General features: G+C 40.2%; 1 protein-coding gene across 1 annotated transcript in view; it reads left to right on the forward strand.

Annotated features, from left to right (window-relative positions):
- The first annotated feature begins 5,367 nt into the window (after window positions 1-5,367).
- LOC129828771 (lutropin-choriogonadotropic hormone receptor-like) overlaps window positions 5,368-14,068 on the forward strand; it is a 41,061-nt gene continuing 32,360 nt past the window's right edge. The window contains exons 1-2 of the mRNA XM_055889967.1: window positions 5,368-5,736; window positions 6,012-6,083. Coding sequence (XP_055745942.1) covers window positions 5,531-5,736; window positions 6,012-6,083 — 278 coding nt within the window. The 5' untranslated portion in view covers window positions 5,368-5,530. The remainder of the gene's footprint in view (window positions 5,737-6,011; window positions 6,084-14,068) is intronic.

Below are 14,068 nucleotides of genomic sequence, written 5' to 3' on the forward strand. Positions count from 1 at the left end.
ACCATCTTTTATTTGTCCACCAACACCAGTAGCCATCACCAATTCGGCTAAACTAAGATATTTATAGCCCCTAACCAACAAAAAAACTCATCAGATGACAGTCTGATAACATATTTATGGTATGGGATAGGTTTTGTTAGAAAAAAGTGCATATTTCAGGTAGATGGCATAGGTTACAATTGCACCCACCGTCACAAATGGAATAGAAAAACTACTTAGAGCAACGTGTTTACCTACTTACTAATCATCAAACATTTCGTAAAAATACACAGCATACACGAATCGAAAGACACAGATCCTGTGAATACAGACAATATTTCAGATTTTCTAAGTGTCTTACAGCGAAAACACAATAAATCGTTATATTAGCATAGCACATAGCACATAGCAGCCCAGCATTGATTCTAGCCAAAGTGAGCGATAACGTCAACATCGCCAAAAATATATTAATTTTTTCACTAACCTTCTCAGAATTCTTCAGATGACACTCCTGTAACATCATATTACACAATCCATATAGAGTTTGATCGAAAACGTTTATATTTAGCCACCAAAATCATGGTTAGACAATGTGAAATGTAGCTCAGCTGGTCAGAAAATGTCCTTGCGCCACTTAGACAGTGATCTACTCTTATACATAAATACTCATAAACGTGACTAAAAAATATAGGGTGGACAGGGATTGATAGACAATTTAATTCTTAATACAATTGCGGAATTACATTTTTTAATTTATCCTTACTTTTCAATACAGTTTGCGCCAAGCGAAGCTACGTCAAAAAACATGGCGTCCTAAGCCACTAAAATGTTTCGACAGAAACACGATTTATCATAATAAAAATGTCCTACTATGAGCTGTTCTTCCATCAGTATCTTGGGCAAAGGATCCTTTCTTGGGAGTAATCGTCTTTTGGTGGAAAGCTGTCCTCTTGCCATGTGGAAATGCCAACTGCGTTCGGGATGAACTGAAAAGCGTGCCCAGCTATTCACATCGTTTCAAAAATAAATGTCCCAAAATCGCACTAAACGGATATAAATTGCTATAAAACGCTTTAAATTAACTACCTTATGATGTTTTTAACTCCTATAACGAGTGAAAAGATGACCGGAGAAATATAACAGGCTAAACTAACGCTTGGAACAGGAGCGGGTCGGTGTCTTCCACGCGCGTTACGCACCAAGAAAAGACTTGCTAGCTACAGGGTTTTTTCATTTGTAGTGCCTGTGAACGCGCAATCGACCCCATTGGAATCGTCATCACGTAAAGGCATCCAGGGGAAGACGTAAGAAGTGTCCGTATAGTCATAGCAATAACAGTGCCCTTTTAACTGACTTCAGAACAGTGGCCAACATTTCTCAAATCTGACTCCATGTCAGGGAAATTGCTGTAGAATGGGCTCTGTTCCACTTAGAGACAAAATTTCAACTCCTATAGAAACTATAGACTGTTTTCTATCCAATAATAATAATAATATGCATATTGTACGATCAAGGATTTTGTGGGAAGCCGTTTCAAAAATTACCCAATTAGCATAAATAGTCTCAACAGCGCCCCCATCCTCAACAGGTTATGGAGGGCATTAATCAGAGAGACAACAAAGAGACCAAAGATAACCCTGAGGGAGCTGCAAAGCTCCACAGCGGAGATTGGAGTATCTGTCCATAGGACCACTTTAACCCATACACTCCATAGAGCTGGGCTTTATGGAAGAGTAGCCAGAAAAAAGCCATTGCTTAAAGAAGAAAATAAGCAAACACGTTTGGTGTTCGCCAAAAGGCATGTGGGAGACTCCCCAAACATATGGAAGAAGGTACTCTGGTCAGATGAGACTACATTTGAGCTTTTTGGCCATCAAGGAAAACGCTATGTCTGGCGCAAACCCAACAACTCTCATCACCCCGAGAACACCATCCTCACAGTGAAGCATGGTGGTAGCAGCATTATGCTGTGGGGATGTTTTTCATCTGCAGGGACTGGTAAACTGGTCAAAATTGAAGGAATGATGGATGGTGCTAAATACTGGGAAATTCTTTAGGGAAACCTTTTTCAGTCTTCCAGAGATTTGAGACTGGGATGGAGGTTCACATTCCAGCAGGACAATGACCCTAAGCATACTGCTAAAGCAACACTTGAGTGGTTTAAGGGGAAACATTTAAATGTCTTGGAATGGCCTAGTCAAAGCTCAGACCTCAATCCAATTGAGAATCTGTGGTATGACTTAAAGATTGCTGTACACCAGCAGAACTCATCCAACTTGAAGGAGCTGGAGCAATTTTGCCTTGAAGAATTGGCAAAATCCCAGTGGCTAGATGTGCCAAGCTTATAGAGACATACCCCAAGAGACTTGCAGCTGTAATTGCTGCAAAGGGTGGATTTAAAGTATTGACTTTGGGGGTGTATTGACTTTGGGCGAGTGAATAGTTATGCACGCTAACAGTATCAGTTTTTTGTCTTATTTCTTGTTTGTTTCACAAAAAAAAATTATTTTGCATCTTCAAAGTGGTAGGCATGTTGTGTAAATCAAATGATACAAACCCCCCAAAAAATCTATTTTAATTCCAGGTTGTAAGGCAACAAAATAGGAAAAATGCCAAAGGACTTTCACAAGCCACTAAAGATGCTCACGATGGCACCATCCCTCTTTCCTGCAGCTCATTCTGTTTATTCTCTCATTTCTATTTCTCATTACTTCCTTATTTTTCCTTCTGTAAAAAAATGGATTGTTTAAGTTAAGTGCAATATGGTAAAGTGTATGAAGATAAATAAGATAATATAAATGTTATTTATATATACTATTATTTATATAACAAGTGCCCTTAAGCTTGGCTTAACCTGGAATGTTTGCCTTATTAAATCTTTGTTTTGTCATTTATATATCTGGCCTGCACATCTGTTCCAAACCATTAAACTGTTGTATTGCACAATAAAACTGCTCTCTTAACAGTGTAAATTAGGAATCATATTTTTTTTTTACTAAGTGTATGATCGCCTGTCTCTCTTCCCGCCACTCCATATCAAGTGAAGTGTATTTGCCATATGCACAGGATACACATGGTGTACACAGTACAATGAAATGCTTAAAACATGCTAGGTCTGAATAGTCAACGCTCAACAATCCACTCCCTATTGCAGAGAAGGTGACCAGAGATGACCAATTAAGGAAGAAGTCCACTGCTTGACAGGACTGTAGGCTAAATCCATTCACCAGTGAGGGTTATATAGCCGCACAGCTGCCTCTCCAAGGTTTCCTGCACCCCTCGTAAAATGACATTCATGTTCACATTATTTTATTTATTGTAGGCCAGTGCCGTGAATTGGGATTGGGGGGCTACACCATGTCGAATAGGCTTAAAATGCATACTTTTGAATAATAAATTAATTTAATGTGTATTACAAAGTAGTAGCTAAGGAAACAACTCAAAACTGCACAAAGCAGCGGCCTATAGGAACCACTAAATGGCATTTAACCAGGCTATTACAACATAAACTGAGTGACGTGCAGCCTAACCTACAGTGCTGCCTACACAAAAGATACTGCTTTAAAAACAACCCAGTGCTGGGTAAATATTGGACAGAACACACGTTTGGTTATTTTTGACCGAGCCAGTTGGGTCACTTACTTGGGTTATTGAGCCATGATCCACTGGGTCAGATCAGAAGACTGGAAGCGTGGCTTAGTAGGGGCCTGACTTTCAGCTCATTTTTGGCCACCCGTGAGAGTAAATTTCAATCATGTTCATAATTTTAAGTGTGTACTCTGCATATTTCAATTTTCATTCAATATTTTTGAAATTACATTTTAATATAAAATGTATATTTAAATATTATAAGAAAGTAGTAACTATCCCTACATTGGGATGTGCATAGGCTCTTAAGGAACTCATACTATTGTGTAAGCCCTATTAAAGCTACAAAAGTGTCAGTGCTCAACCATAACATGCATTGACAATGCAACAGAACAGATTAACCGGAATTACATTTACTCTCAAGTGGCCCAAAAATATACTATCTAAAAGCCACGCCCCTACTAAATAAAAAATAAATCAAATCAAATTTTATTTGTCACATACACATGGTTAGCAGATGTTAATGCGAGTGTAGCGAAATGCTTGTGCTTCTAGTTCCGACAATGCAGTAATAACCAACAAGTAATCTAACCTAACAATTCCACAACTACTACCTTATACACACAAGTGTAAAGGGATAAAGAATATGTACATAAAGATATATGAATGAGTGATGGTACAGAACGGCATAGGCAAGATGCAGTAGATGGTATAGAGTACAGTATATACATATGAGATGAGTAATGTAGGGTATGTAAACATAAAGTGGCATAGTTTAAAGTGGCTAGTGGTAAATTTTTACATAAAGATGGCAAGATGCAGTAGATGATATAGAGTACAGTATATACATATACATATGAGATGAGTAATGTAGGGTATGTAAACATTATATTAAGTGGCATTGTTTAAAGTGGCTAGTGGTACATTTTTACATAATTTCCATCAATTCCCATTATTAAAGTGGCTGGAGTTGAGTCAGTATGTTGGCAGCGGCCACTAAATGTTAGTGGTGGCTGTTTAACAGTCTGATGGCCTTGAGATAGAAGCTGTTTTTCAGTCTCTCGGTCCCTGCTTTGATGCACCTGTACTGACCTCGCCTTCTGGATGATAGCGGGGTGAACAGGCAGTGGCTTGGGTGGTTGTTGTCCTTGATGATCTTTATGGCCTTCCTGTGACATCGGGTGGTGTAGGTGTCCTGGAGGGCAGGTAGTTTGCCCCCGGTGATGCGTTGTGCAGACCTCACTACCCTCTGGCGAGCCTTACGGTTGTGGGCGGAGCAGTTGCCGTACCAGGCGGTGATACAGCCCGACGGGATGCTCTCGATTGTGCATCTGTAGAAGTTTGTGAGTGCTTTTGGTGACAAGCCGAATTTCTTCAGCCTCCTGAGGTTGAAGTCTTCACAACGCTGTCTGTGTGGGTGGACCAATTCAGTTTGTCCGTGATGTGATGTGTACACCGAGGAACTTAGTTCTACTAAGCCACGCCTCCAGTCTTCTGCTCTGACCCAGTGTATCATAGCTCAATAACCCAGCATCAACAACCCAATTTAAGGAAAACAATCTGTTGTTTGTGAACTAGCTGGGTCAAAATAACCCAAATAACCAAACATTTACCCAAATTGAGTTGTTTTTAACGCAGCATTTTTTTTCTTGTATAATTTGGCTTTTTAATGAGGAGAGAGTAGAGCGGTTATGTTGTGATCCTGTCAGGGCTGGGCTCTAACTGTAAACTTGTTGAATGCTGATTTACTGAGTGACGCACCCCAGGAAAATACAGGACTTTGCATTAGCGCAGGGCAGGTGGAAATTATAATGGTCCTCTCTTCTCCTCCGCTTCAATTTGCTTTGTTAGGTTGGCTACCTAGGTTCGTCTATCTGAGGTCGGTTTTATTTGAGTTCTCTTTAGAAAGTGGCAATTGGGGAGAAAGGGGAAGCGGTTAATCAATGCCCAGGTAGCCTACAGGATGGCACCAGCAAGGCGGACGGTGTGGGTTCTTCTCGCGCTGTCTGGTGTTCTGAATTTGCGCTCCTGCTGGACTTTCACTTGTCCGTCGATTTGCAAATGTTCATTGAAGAGCGATACATGTTACAAAGACACGGGAGAGAAACTCAGTTGCACGAGGGAAACGCAACTGAGGTCCCAAGCCGCTCCATCGTTTATTCGAAACTTGTAAGTACCCTAAAATGTCATTCCGTTTTGGTGGAGGGATTGTGCATATATTACATTATAGCGTCAATATCTACCCATTGTTTTTCATTTGCCCGACACTTAATTTGCCCGACACATACCATACCATATGAAACATAACATATCATACTAAATGGACTGTCACAGATTTACATACAGAATAATAAGAAATGCTCTGTGATCTGGTTGCCAGCAGCCAGCAATACCTTAGACTACATGTTTTTAAAACAAGTTTTTTCCTTGTGTATAATCTTTAGAAGACTAACTCATCTGCCGTTGAATGAAGTTCCAAGCAATGCCTTCAGAGGACTGATCAACGTTTCCAGAATGTAAGTTTCAATCAATCAATTAAATGTATTTATTAAGCCCTTTTCACCTGTGACATATAGCACTGTCAGTATTCCTTTAGCCCTATTACACATCTTCAGTTTAACTCTGGGTTTGCCTTTTCAATGTTATAGATCTGCAAAGCTTAATGAGGCTGTTTAAAACTTGACTAGTGCTCAGTTATAAACGTATTTGTTTTGTGGAAGATATACTGCTGGTAGTTTTTATGAAAGGTGTGATAATCTATCGTTATATAGTATGAAACATTTATCTAAATGCATGTTAAAGTGGCAGTACAGTCAACATTTTAAAATATTTCCACACTATGAGGTCAAAGTAACACTCAGATAATGGCCTTTTAGTGTAAGAGGTGTTTTTTTGTGTGAGGGGGCGCCCTGGAATTTCAGCCTGTTCAGGTGGGATGGTGCTTTTGGCCCAAAGCATGACATCGCAATCAGACCTAATTAGTCTGACCAATGACTTTTGGAAGCGGTAGGCTCTAGAGTCTAGAGACGATTTTTATCCACCAACCAGGGCTGTGTATTTAAATATTTACATTTTATCAACATGCCCACACTGTCAGACTGAGCATTTCAATGGCAAAAGGAGGCTCAGGGAAATATAAAAAATATGTTTGGAGTTATTTTCATTAAATAAACACACACTGTGATTCAATAGACATACAGTGAAAGACTGTATGGGGGCTTTAAGAAGAGGAAAGGAGATGTCCACTTTGGATGGGTATCTTTGGATGATGTTCTGTTAATTACTGATGTCCCCTTTAAGAATGGAGCACCCTTGATCATGCACAATGTTGTTCTATGTTATTCTGGTACTAACTCATTTTAGTAAATTTGAAGCTCCAGTTCATTTCCTTGTATTCGGAGTATTTCTTATTATATAAATAAGTAATAAGAACTAAGACAGTACAGAGTTGCCTACATACACACATCCTTTTAGAGGAAGTAGTTTGACCTACATTTATTTATGATGTATTACCTTTCACCCACTATTTAGGAGATCAAAAGCATGTCAATTCATATGAACAAATTGTTGGTTACTATTTGTGAAATAATGATAAGCGTGGTTGATGAACCAACTCACTGGCCTTATGTGTCCGCTGTGTTGTGTCTGTGACTACCATTAAATGTGAAGACTTATTTTATCAAATCAATTCTCTATGTACAATTATTATTGCGTGATTAAACTAATCATGTAAACTCTAATTAACTAGGAAGTCGGGGCACCACAGGAAAAAGTTTATATAGTCTCTATTTCCCGAATCAACACTTCAGATATTTTCATATGTTATCAAAACAGTCGCTTATTAATGAATTGTACCTCATCAGTTCTCATTACTGAACATCGCAAACCCTTGGATATCTGCACGAACCCTAGCATAAATTATGAATCAGTGATATACAAATTGGCTTAATTATTTATTTACTAACTAACTAATCAAATCACAGAAATACATGAAAACACACACAATTAGTTCATACATGATACAAAGAAAGTCCCTAGCGGACAAAACAGATATGATGACTTGTTTTTTTTTTACATTTCATAGGAACTAGGTTTTATACTCTGTGGAAGAAGGGGTGGTTCTATGACGCCTAATGTGATGTCTGGGCTCACGGGGGTGTGGCCACTGACTAGTTACAACTTTATATGAAAATCCATACTTTCATTTAGAAGGTTAACATCACATTACATCTTTTCACAAATAGTTTAATGTTTAATCACATACGTTTCACAATATTTAGATGTAAACCTGACTGAGATACAGTTATGTATGTTTCCTGTCCTTCATGAGATCTACAAATGAAACACACTCGACATGACTGTCCTTTAAGTGTCCATGGATCATTCTCATTCAAAATAGAAACATTGTTTAATTATTCAAACGTTTGATGTCCAAGGGTTTCTCTGTGTTCCACAGTTTACATTCCAATCTCGAACACTGCAGAGCATAGGGGCATTTTATGACCGACCATAAAACAGTCGACTTCCCGCTCTCCCCCCCAAGAGAGAGAGCACTCTGTAGAGTGGACCCCCCTGTAACCTGATCCTTCAGATCGTCACAGGAGAGTTATGACAGCCGGAAGGTTGGGAGTTTATTTCCTGGCCGAGTCATACCAAAGACTGAAAATGGGACCCAATGCGTCTCTGCTTGACACTCAGCATTTAGGAGATGGAGTGGGGGTAAGGCCCTCTGATAGACTAGCATCCTGTTCTGGGGGATTACTTATACATCAAGCTGCCTCATGCTACAGAAACAGGAAATAGTCTCCTGCTCCTATGAGTATTCTTATCTTGTATTATTTATTATAGTTGTTGTATTGTCGAGAAGGAACCTGCAAGTAAGCATTTCATTGGGCGTGTATACCATGTCTATCCCCACATACGACTAATAAAACTTTAAACTATGAGCCAAGGCTCGTGCAAGGCTATACTTAGGCCTACTCATGGTTGATGTTCTCCCACGGTCTATTTCTGAAGACAAAAAACTGTAGATAGTGTAAGGTAGTGTGCTGTTTAAAATAATCTGATACTGCATAAGTTTACAAAGATAAGTCAATAAGTCGATGGTGTAGTAGGGAGTCGATGGTGTAGTAGGGAGTCGATGGTGTAGTAGGGAGTCGATGGTTTTGTAGGGAAATAATTTGACCTTGATTACTGTTTAGATAGCTGGATGCTAGACTAATTTACCAATCTAAAACATTTTAGCTGACGTGGGATAATTGAGTGACTATTAGTGACAGACATAACAAGAGAAACTGTTGGTGCACAACCACATTTCGATATTGCACCTTGTGTATTCTACAATTCTACCTTGCAAAAGTTGAGACCCAGACTGAGTTCCCCCAAAAAACTACGTATTTAAAGTGCTGCCTGCTATCAAAATATAGAATTTGAATAATCATTATATTTCTATGATTCCAACAGTTCACCAATTAATTAGGCCTAGATTGTTGGCTCATATCATGCAGCCCTACGTGACAAAGTGGGGAAATTATAACATGAGTGCAGGAAATGCAGAATCATTTTGAAAATGCTGAAACATTTTTGGGGTTGAAGTTGGTTTGAACAGTATAAAACAATTAGAATGTAGAATGCCCCATTGAAATCACTTATAATTTATGTGTTGCCACCCTAGGGTCATGAACTACTCATAAAGCATATTTAGAACTTTAATTATTCCAAAACATCAAATACCATCAAAAACTTGAAAAATATTGTGAGATGATATTTTGTCCATATCGCCCAGCCTAGTTCATGCTTATTTTATTATAATTTATGGTCAGCTTGCTGCAAATAGTTATTGTAAAATACACAGTAACTTACTTTGGCTGATCTCTGTCACTCTTACTGACCTGATGGTGTGGCAGGAAGGTCAGTTTGCTGTCAACCAAGAGGTTGAGGCCAGGTGAGGCTGAATCCCAAGTATCCTCACCACAAAGAATACTTAGTACTTGTCAACTCATGTTAAGCTACAGTTGAAGTCGGAAGTCTACATACACGTTAGCCAAATACATTTAAACTCAGTTTACACAATTCCTGACATTTAATCCTAGTAAAAATTCCCCGTCTTAGGTCAGTTCGGATCATCTTTATTTTAAGAATGTGAAATGTAAGAATAATAGTAGAGAGAATGGTTTATTTCAGCTTTTATTTCTTTCATCACATTCCCAGTGGGTCTTAAGTTTACATACACTCAATTAGTATTTGGTAGCATTGCCTTTAAATTGTTTAACTTGGGTCAAACGTTTTGGGTAGCCTTCCACAAGCTTCCCACAAAAAGTTGGGTGAATTTTGGCCCATTCCTCCTGACAGAGATGGTGTAACTGAGTCAGGTTTGTAGGCCTCCTTGCTCGCACATGCTTTTTCAGTTATGCCAACAAATTTTCTATGGGATTGAGGACAGGGCTTTGTGATGGCCACTCCAATACCTTGACTTTGCTGTCCTTAAGCCATTTTGCCACAACTTTGGAAGTTTGCTCGGGGTTATTGTCCTTTTGCAAGACCCATTAGCGACCAAGCTTTAACTTCCTGACTGATGTCTTGAGATGTTATTTAAAAATATCCACAATTTTCCTTCTCATCATGCCATTTATTTTGTGAAGTGCACCAGTCCCTCCTGCAGCAAAGCACCCCCACAACATGATGCTGACACCCCCGTGCTTCATGGTTGGGATGGTGTTCTTCGGCTTGCAACCCTCCTGTCACGCCCTGACCTTAGAGAGCCTTTTTACTCTCTATTTTGGTTAGGTCAGGGTGTGACTATGGTGGGCATTCTAGTTTTGTTATTTCTATGTTGGCCCGGTATGGTTCCCAGTCAGAGGCAGCTGTCTATCGTTGTCTCTGATTGGGGATCATATTTAGGCATCCTTTTCCCACATGTTTGTTGTGGGATCTTGTTTTTGTAATGTTGCTTTTTAGCCCTACAAAGCTGAACGTTACGTTTGTTACTCTTTCTTGTTTTTTGCTGGTTATCATAAATAAAATATGATTAACCTACCCCACGCTGCATCTTGGTCCGACCATCATTCTTACAACAACGAGCGTTACACCTCTCCCTTTTTCTTGCAAGCCTCCCCCTTTTTCCTCCAAACACAACAATGGTCATTATGGCCAAACAGTTCTATTTTTGTTTCATCAGACCAGAGGACATTTCTCCAAAAAGTACAATCTTTGTTCCCATGTGCAGTTGCAAACCGTAGTCAGGCTTTTTTTATGGTGGTTTTGGAGCAGTGGCTTCTTTCTTCCTTGCTGAGCGGCCTTTCAGGTTTTGTCGATATAGGACTTGTTTTACTGTGGATATAGATACTTTTGTACCTGTTTTCTCCAGCATCTTCACAAGGTCCTTTGCTGTTGTTCTGGGATTGATTTGCACTTTTCGCATCAAAGTAGGTTCATCTCTAGGAGACAGAACGCGTCTCCTTCCTGAGCGATATGACGGCTGCGTGGTCCCATGGTGTTTATACTTGGGTACTATTGTTTGTACAGATGAACGTGGTATCTTCAGGCATTTGGAAATTGCTGCTAAGGATGAACCAGAATTGTGGAGGTCTACAATTTTTTTGCTGAGGTCTTGGCTGATTTCTTTTGATTTTCCCATGATGTAAAGCAAAGAGGCACTGAGTTTGAAGGTAGGCCTTGAAAGACATCCACAGGTACACCTCCAATTGACTCAAATGATGTCAATTAGCCTATCAGAAGCTTCTAAAGCCATGACATAATTTTCTGGAATTTTCCAAGCTGTTTAAAGGCACAGTCAACTTAGTGTATGTAAATTTCTGACCAACTGGAATTGTGATACTGTAATGTGTGCGTAGTTTGGTCAGGTATTCTGTAATGTGTGCGTACTGGCAGCAGAGAAGTCAGGCGCAGGAGAGCAAAGACTGCTACAACGGTGCAGTTTAATAATAAAATCACAGTGAACAACACAAATAAATCAATACAATGGGACAAAACCCTACGCACGCCAGACATAACGTGCACAAACTCTTACAATCAACATTACCGGACAAGGACATGAGGGGAACAGAGGTTTAAATACACAACATGTAATGGATTGAAACCAGGTGTGATGTAAGACAAGCCAAAACAAATGGAAAATGAAAGGTGGATTGGCGATGGCTAGAAGACCGGCGACGTCGACCACCGAACGTCGCCCGAACAAGGAGAGGGACCGACTTCGGAGGAAGTCGTGACAGATACAGTGAATGACAAGTGAAATAATCTGTCTGTAAACAATTGTTGGAAAAAATACTTGTCATGCACAAAGTAGATGTCCTAACTGACTTGCCAAAACTATAGTCTGTTAACAAGAAATTTGTGGAATGGTTGAAAAACGAGTTTTAATGACTCCAATCTAAGTGTATGTAAATGTAGGACTTCAACTTTATATCATCATATATATGATGAATGTACAGTCATTGCCAACAGTTTTGAGAATGACACAAATATTAATTTTCACAAAGTCTGCTGCCTCCGTTTGTATGATGGTAATTTGCATATACAGTAATCCCTCGTTTATCGCGGGGGTTACGTTCCGAAAATGACCCGCGATAAGTGAAATCCGAGAAATAGAAGAATTTTTTTTTTTTTTACAATTAGCAACTATTACATGTATACAAATACAGTGACTCACGTGTAGGCCGTTTCACTGCTCTTCAGACTGGGCCGCTGCATCCTGACTGCGCTCTGCAGTGTTCTCTTCTTCTGAAGCCCGCGGTGCAGGTGTGTTTGTTCGGGAGAAGAACATAGTGATAGGCAGCTGTTGTCGCTCTTTTTTCTTCTTTGCAAAAAGATCCTTGTACACCGACATGCCACCATCGATTACGTTGGAGAACTGTAATGAACGGCTCATCAAAGGGTCCCATTCCTCAGCTACTCGCTTAAGTTCAGTGGCCATTATGGGTTTAGGAGATGTTCGAAATTACAAGATAATTTGGCCAACTTAATGTAAATTTGCCAAGCTGTTTTATGTACGTACACATAACTGCACGAGACGACAAAATGATAGCACAATTCGTAGCATGTTTTGATACAAGAAGCGGGAGTGAGTTTTTAGCGAATCAGAATGCAGAGCACAATGCACCAAAAAAAAAAAAAAAATGCATTATGAAAATCCGCAAAATAGCGAATCCGCGATAAGTGAACCGCGAAGTGGCGAGGGATCACTGTACTCCAGAATGTTATGAAGAATGATCAGATGAATTGCAATTAATTGCAAAGTCCCTCTTTGCTATGCAAATGAACTGAATCCCCCAAAAACATTTACACTGCATTTCAGCCCTGCCACAATAGGACCAGCTGACAACATGTCAGTGATTCTCTCGTTAATACAGGTGTGAGTGTTGACGAGGACAAGGCTGGAGATCACTCTGTCATGCTGATTGAGTTTGAATAACAGACTGGAAGCTTCAAAAGGAGGGTGGTGCTTGGAATAATTGTTCTTCCTCTGTCCATGGTTACCTGCAAGGAAACACGTGCCGTCATCATTGCTTTGCACAAAAAGGGCTTCACAGGCAAGGATATTGCTGCCAGTAAGATTTCACCTAAATCTACCATTTATCGGATCATCAAGAACTTCAAGGAGAGCGGCTCAATTGTTGTGACGAAGGCTTCAGGGTTTCCAAGAAAGTCCAGCAAGCGCCAGGACGTCTCCTAAAGTTGATTCAGCTGCGGGATCGGGGCACCACCAGTACAGAGCTTGCTCAGGGATGTCAGCAGGCAGGTGTGAGTGCATCTGCATGCACAGTGAGGCAAAGACTTGGAGGATGGCCTGGTGTAAAGAAGGGCAGCAAAGAAGCCACTTCTCTCCAGGAAAAACATGAGGGACAGACTGATATTCTGCAAATGGTACAGGGATGGGACTGCTGAGGACTGGGGTAAAGTCATTTTCTCTGATGAATCCCCTTTCCGATTGTTTGGAGAATCCGGAAAAAAGCTTGTCCGAAGAAGACAAGGTGAGCGCTACCATCAGTCCTGTGTCATGCCAGCAGTAAAGCATCCTGAGACTATTCATGTGTGGGGTTGCTTCTCAGCCAAGGGAGTGGGCTCACTCACAATTTTGCCTAAGAACACAGCCATGAATAAAGAATGGTACCAACACATCCTCCGAGAGCAACTTCTCCCAACCATCCAGGAACAGTTTGGTGACGAACAATGCCTTTTCCAGCATGATGGAGCACCTTGCCATAAGGCAAAAGTGATAACTAAGTGGCTCGGGGAACAAAACATCGATATTTTGGGTCCATGGCCAGGAAATTCCCCAGACCTTAATCCCATTGAGAACTTGTGGTCAATCATATCACAATTTACAATTGGCTCATTCATCCCCCTCCTCTCCCCTGTAACTATTCCCCAGGTCGTTGCTGCAAATGAGAACGTGTTCTCAGTCAACTTACCTGGTAAAATAACGGTAAATAAATAAAAATCCTCAAGAGGCGGGTGGACAAACAAAAACCCACAAATT

Source organism: Salvelinus fontinalis, chromosome 30, assembly GCF_029448725.1.
Source record: "Salvelinus fontinalis isolate EN_2023a chromosome 30, ASM2944872v1, whole genome shotgun sequence".
In the NCBI taxonomy this organism is placed as follows: Eukaryota; Metazoa; Chordata; class Actinopteri; order Salmoniformes; family Salmonidae; genus Salvelinus; species Salvelinus fontinalis.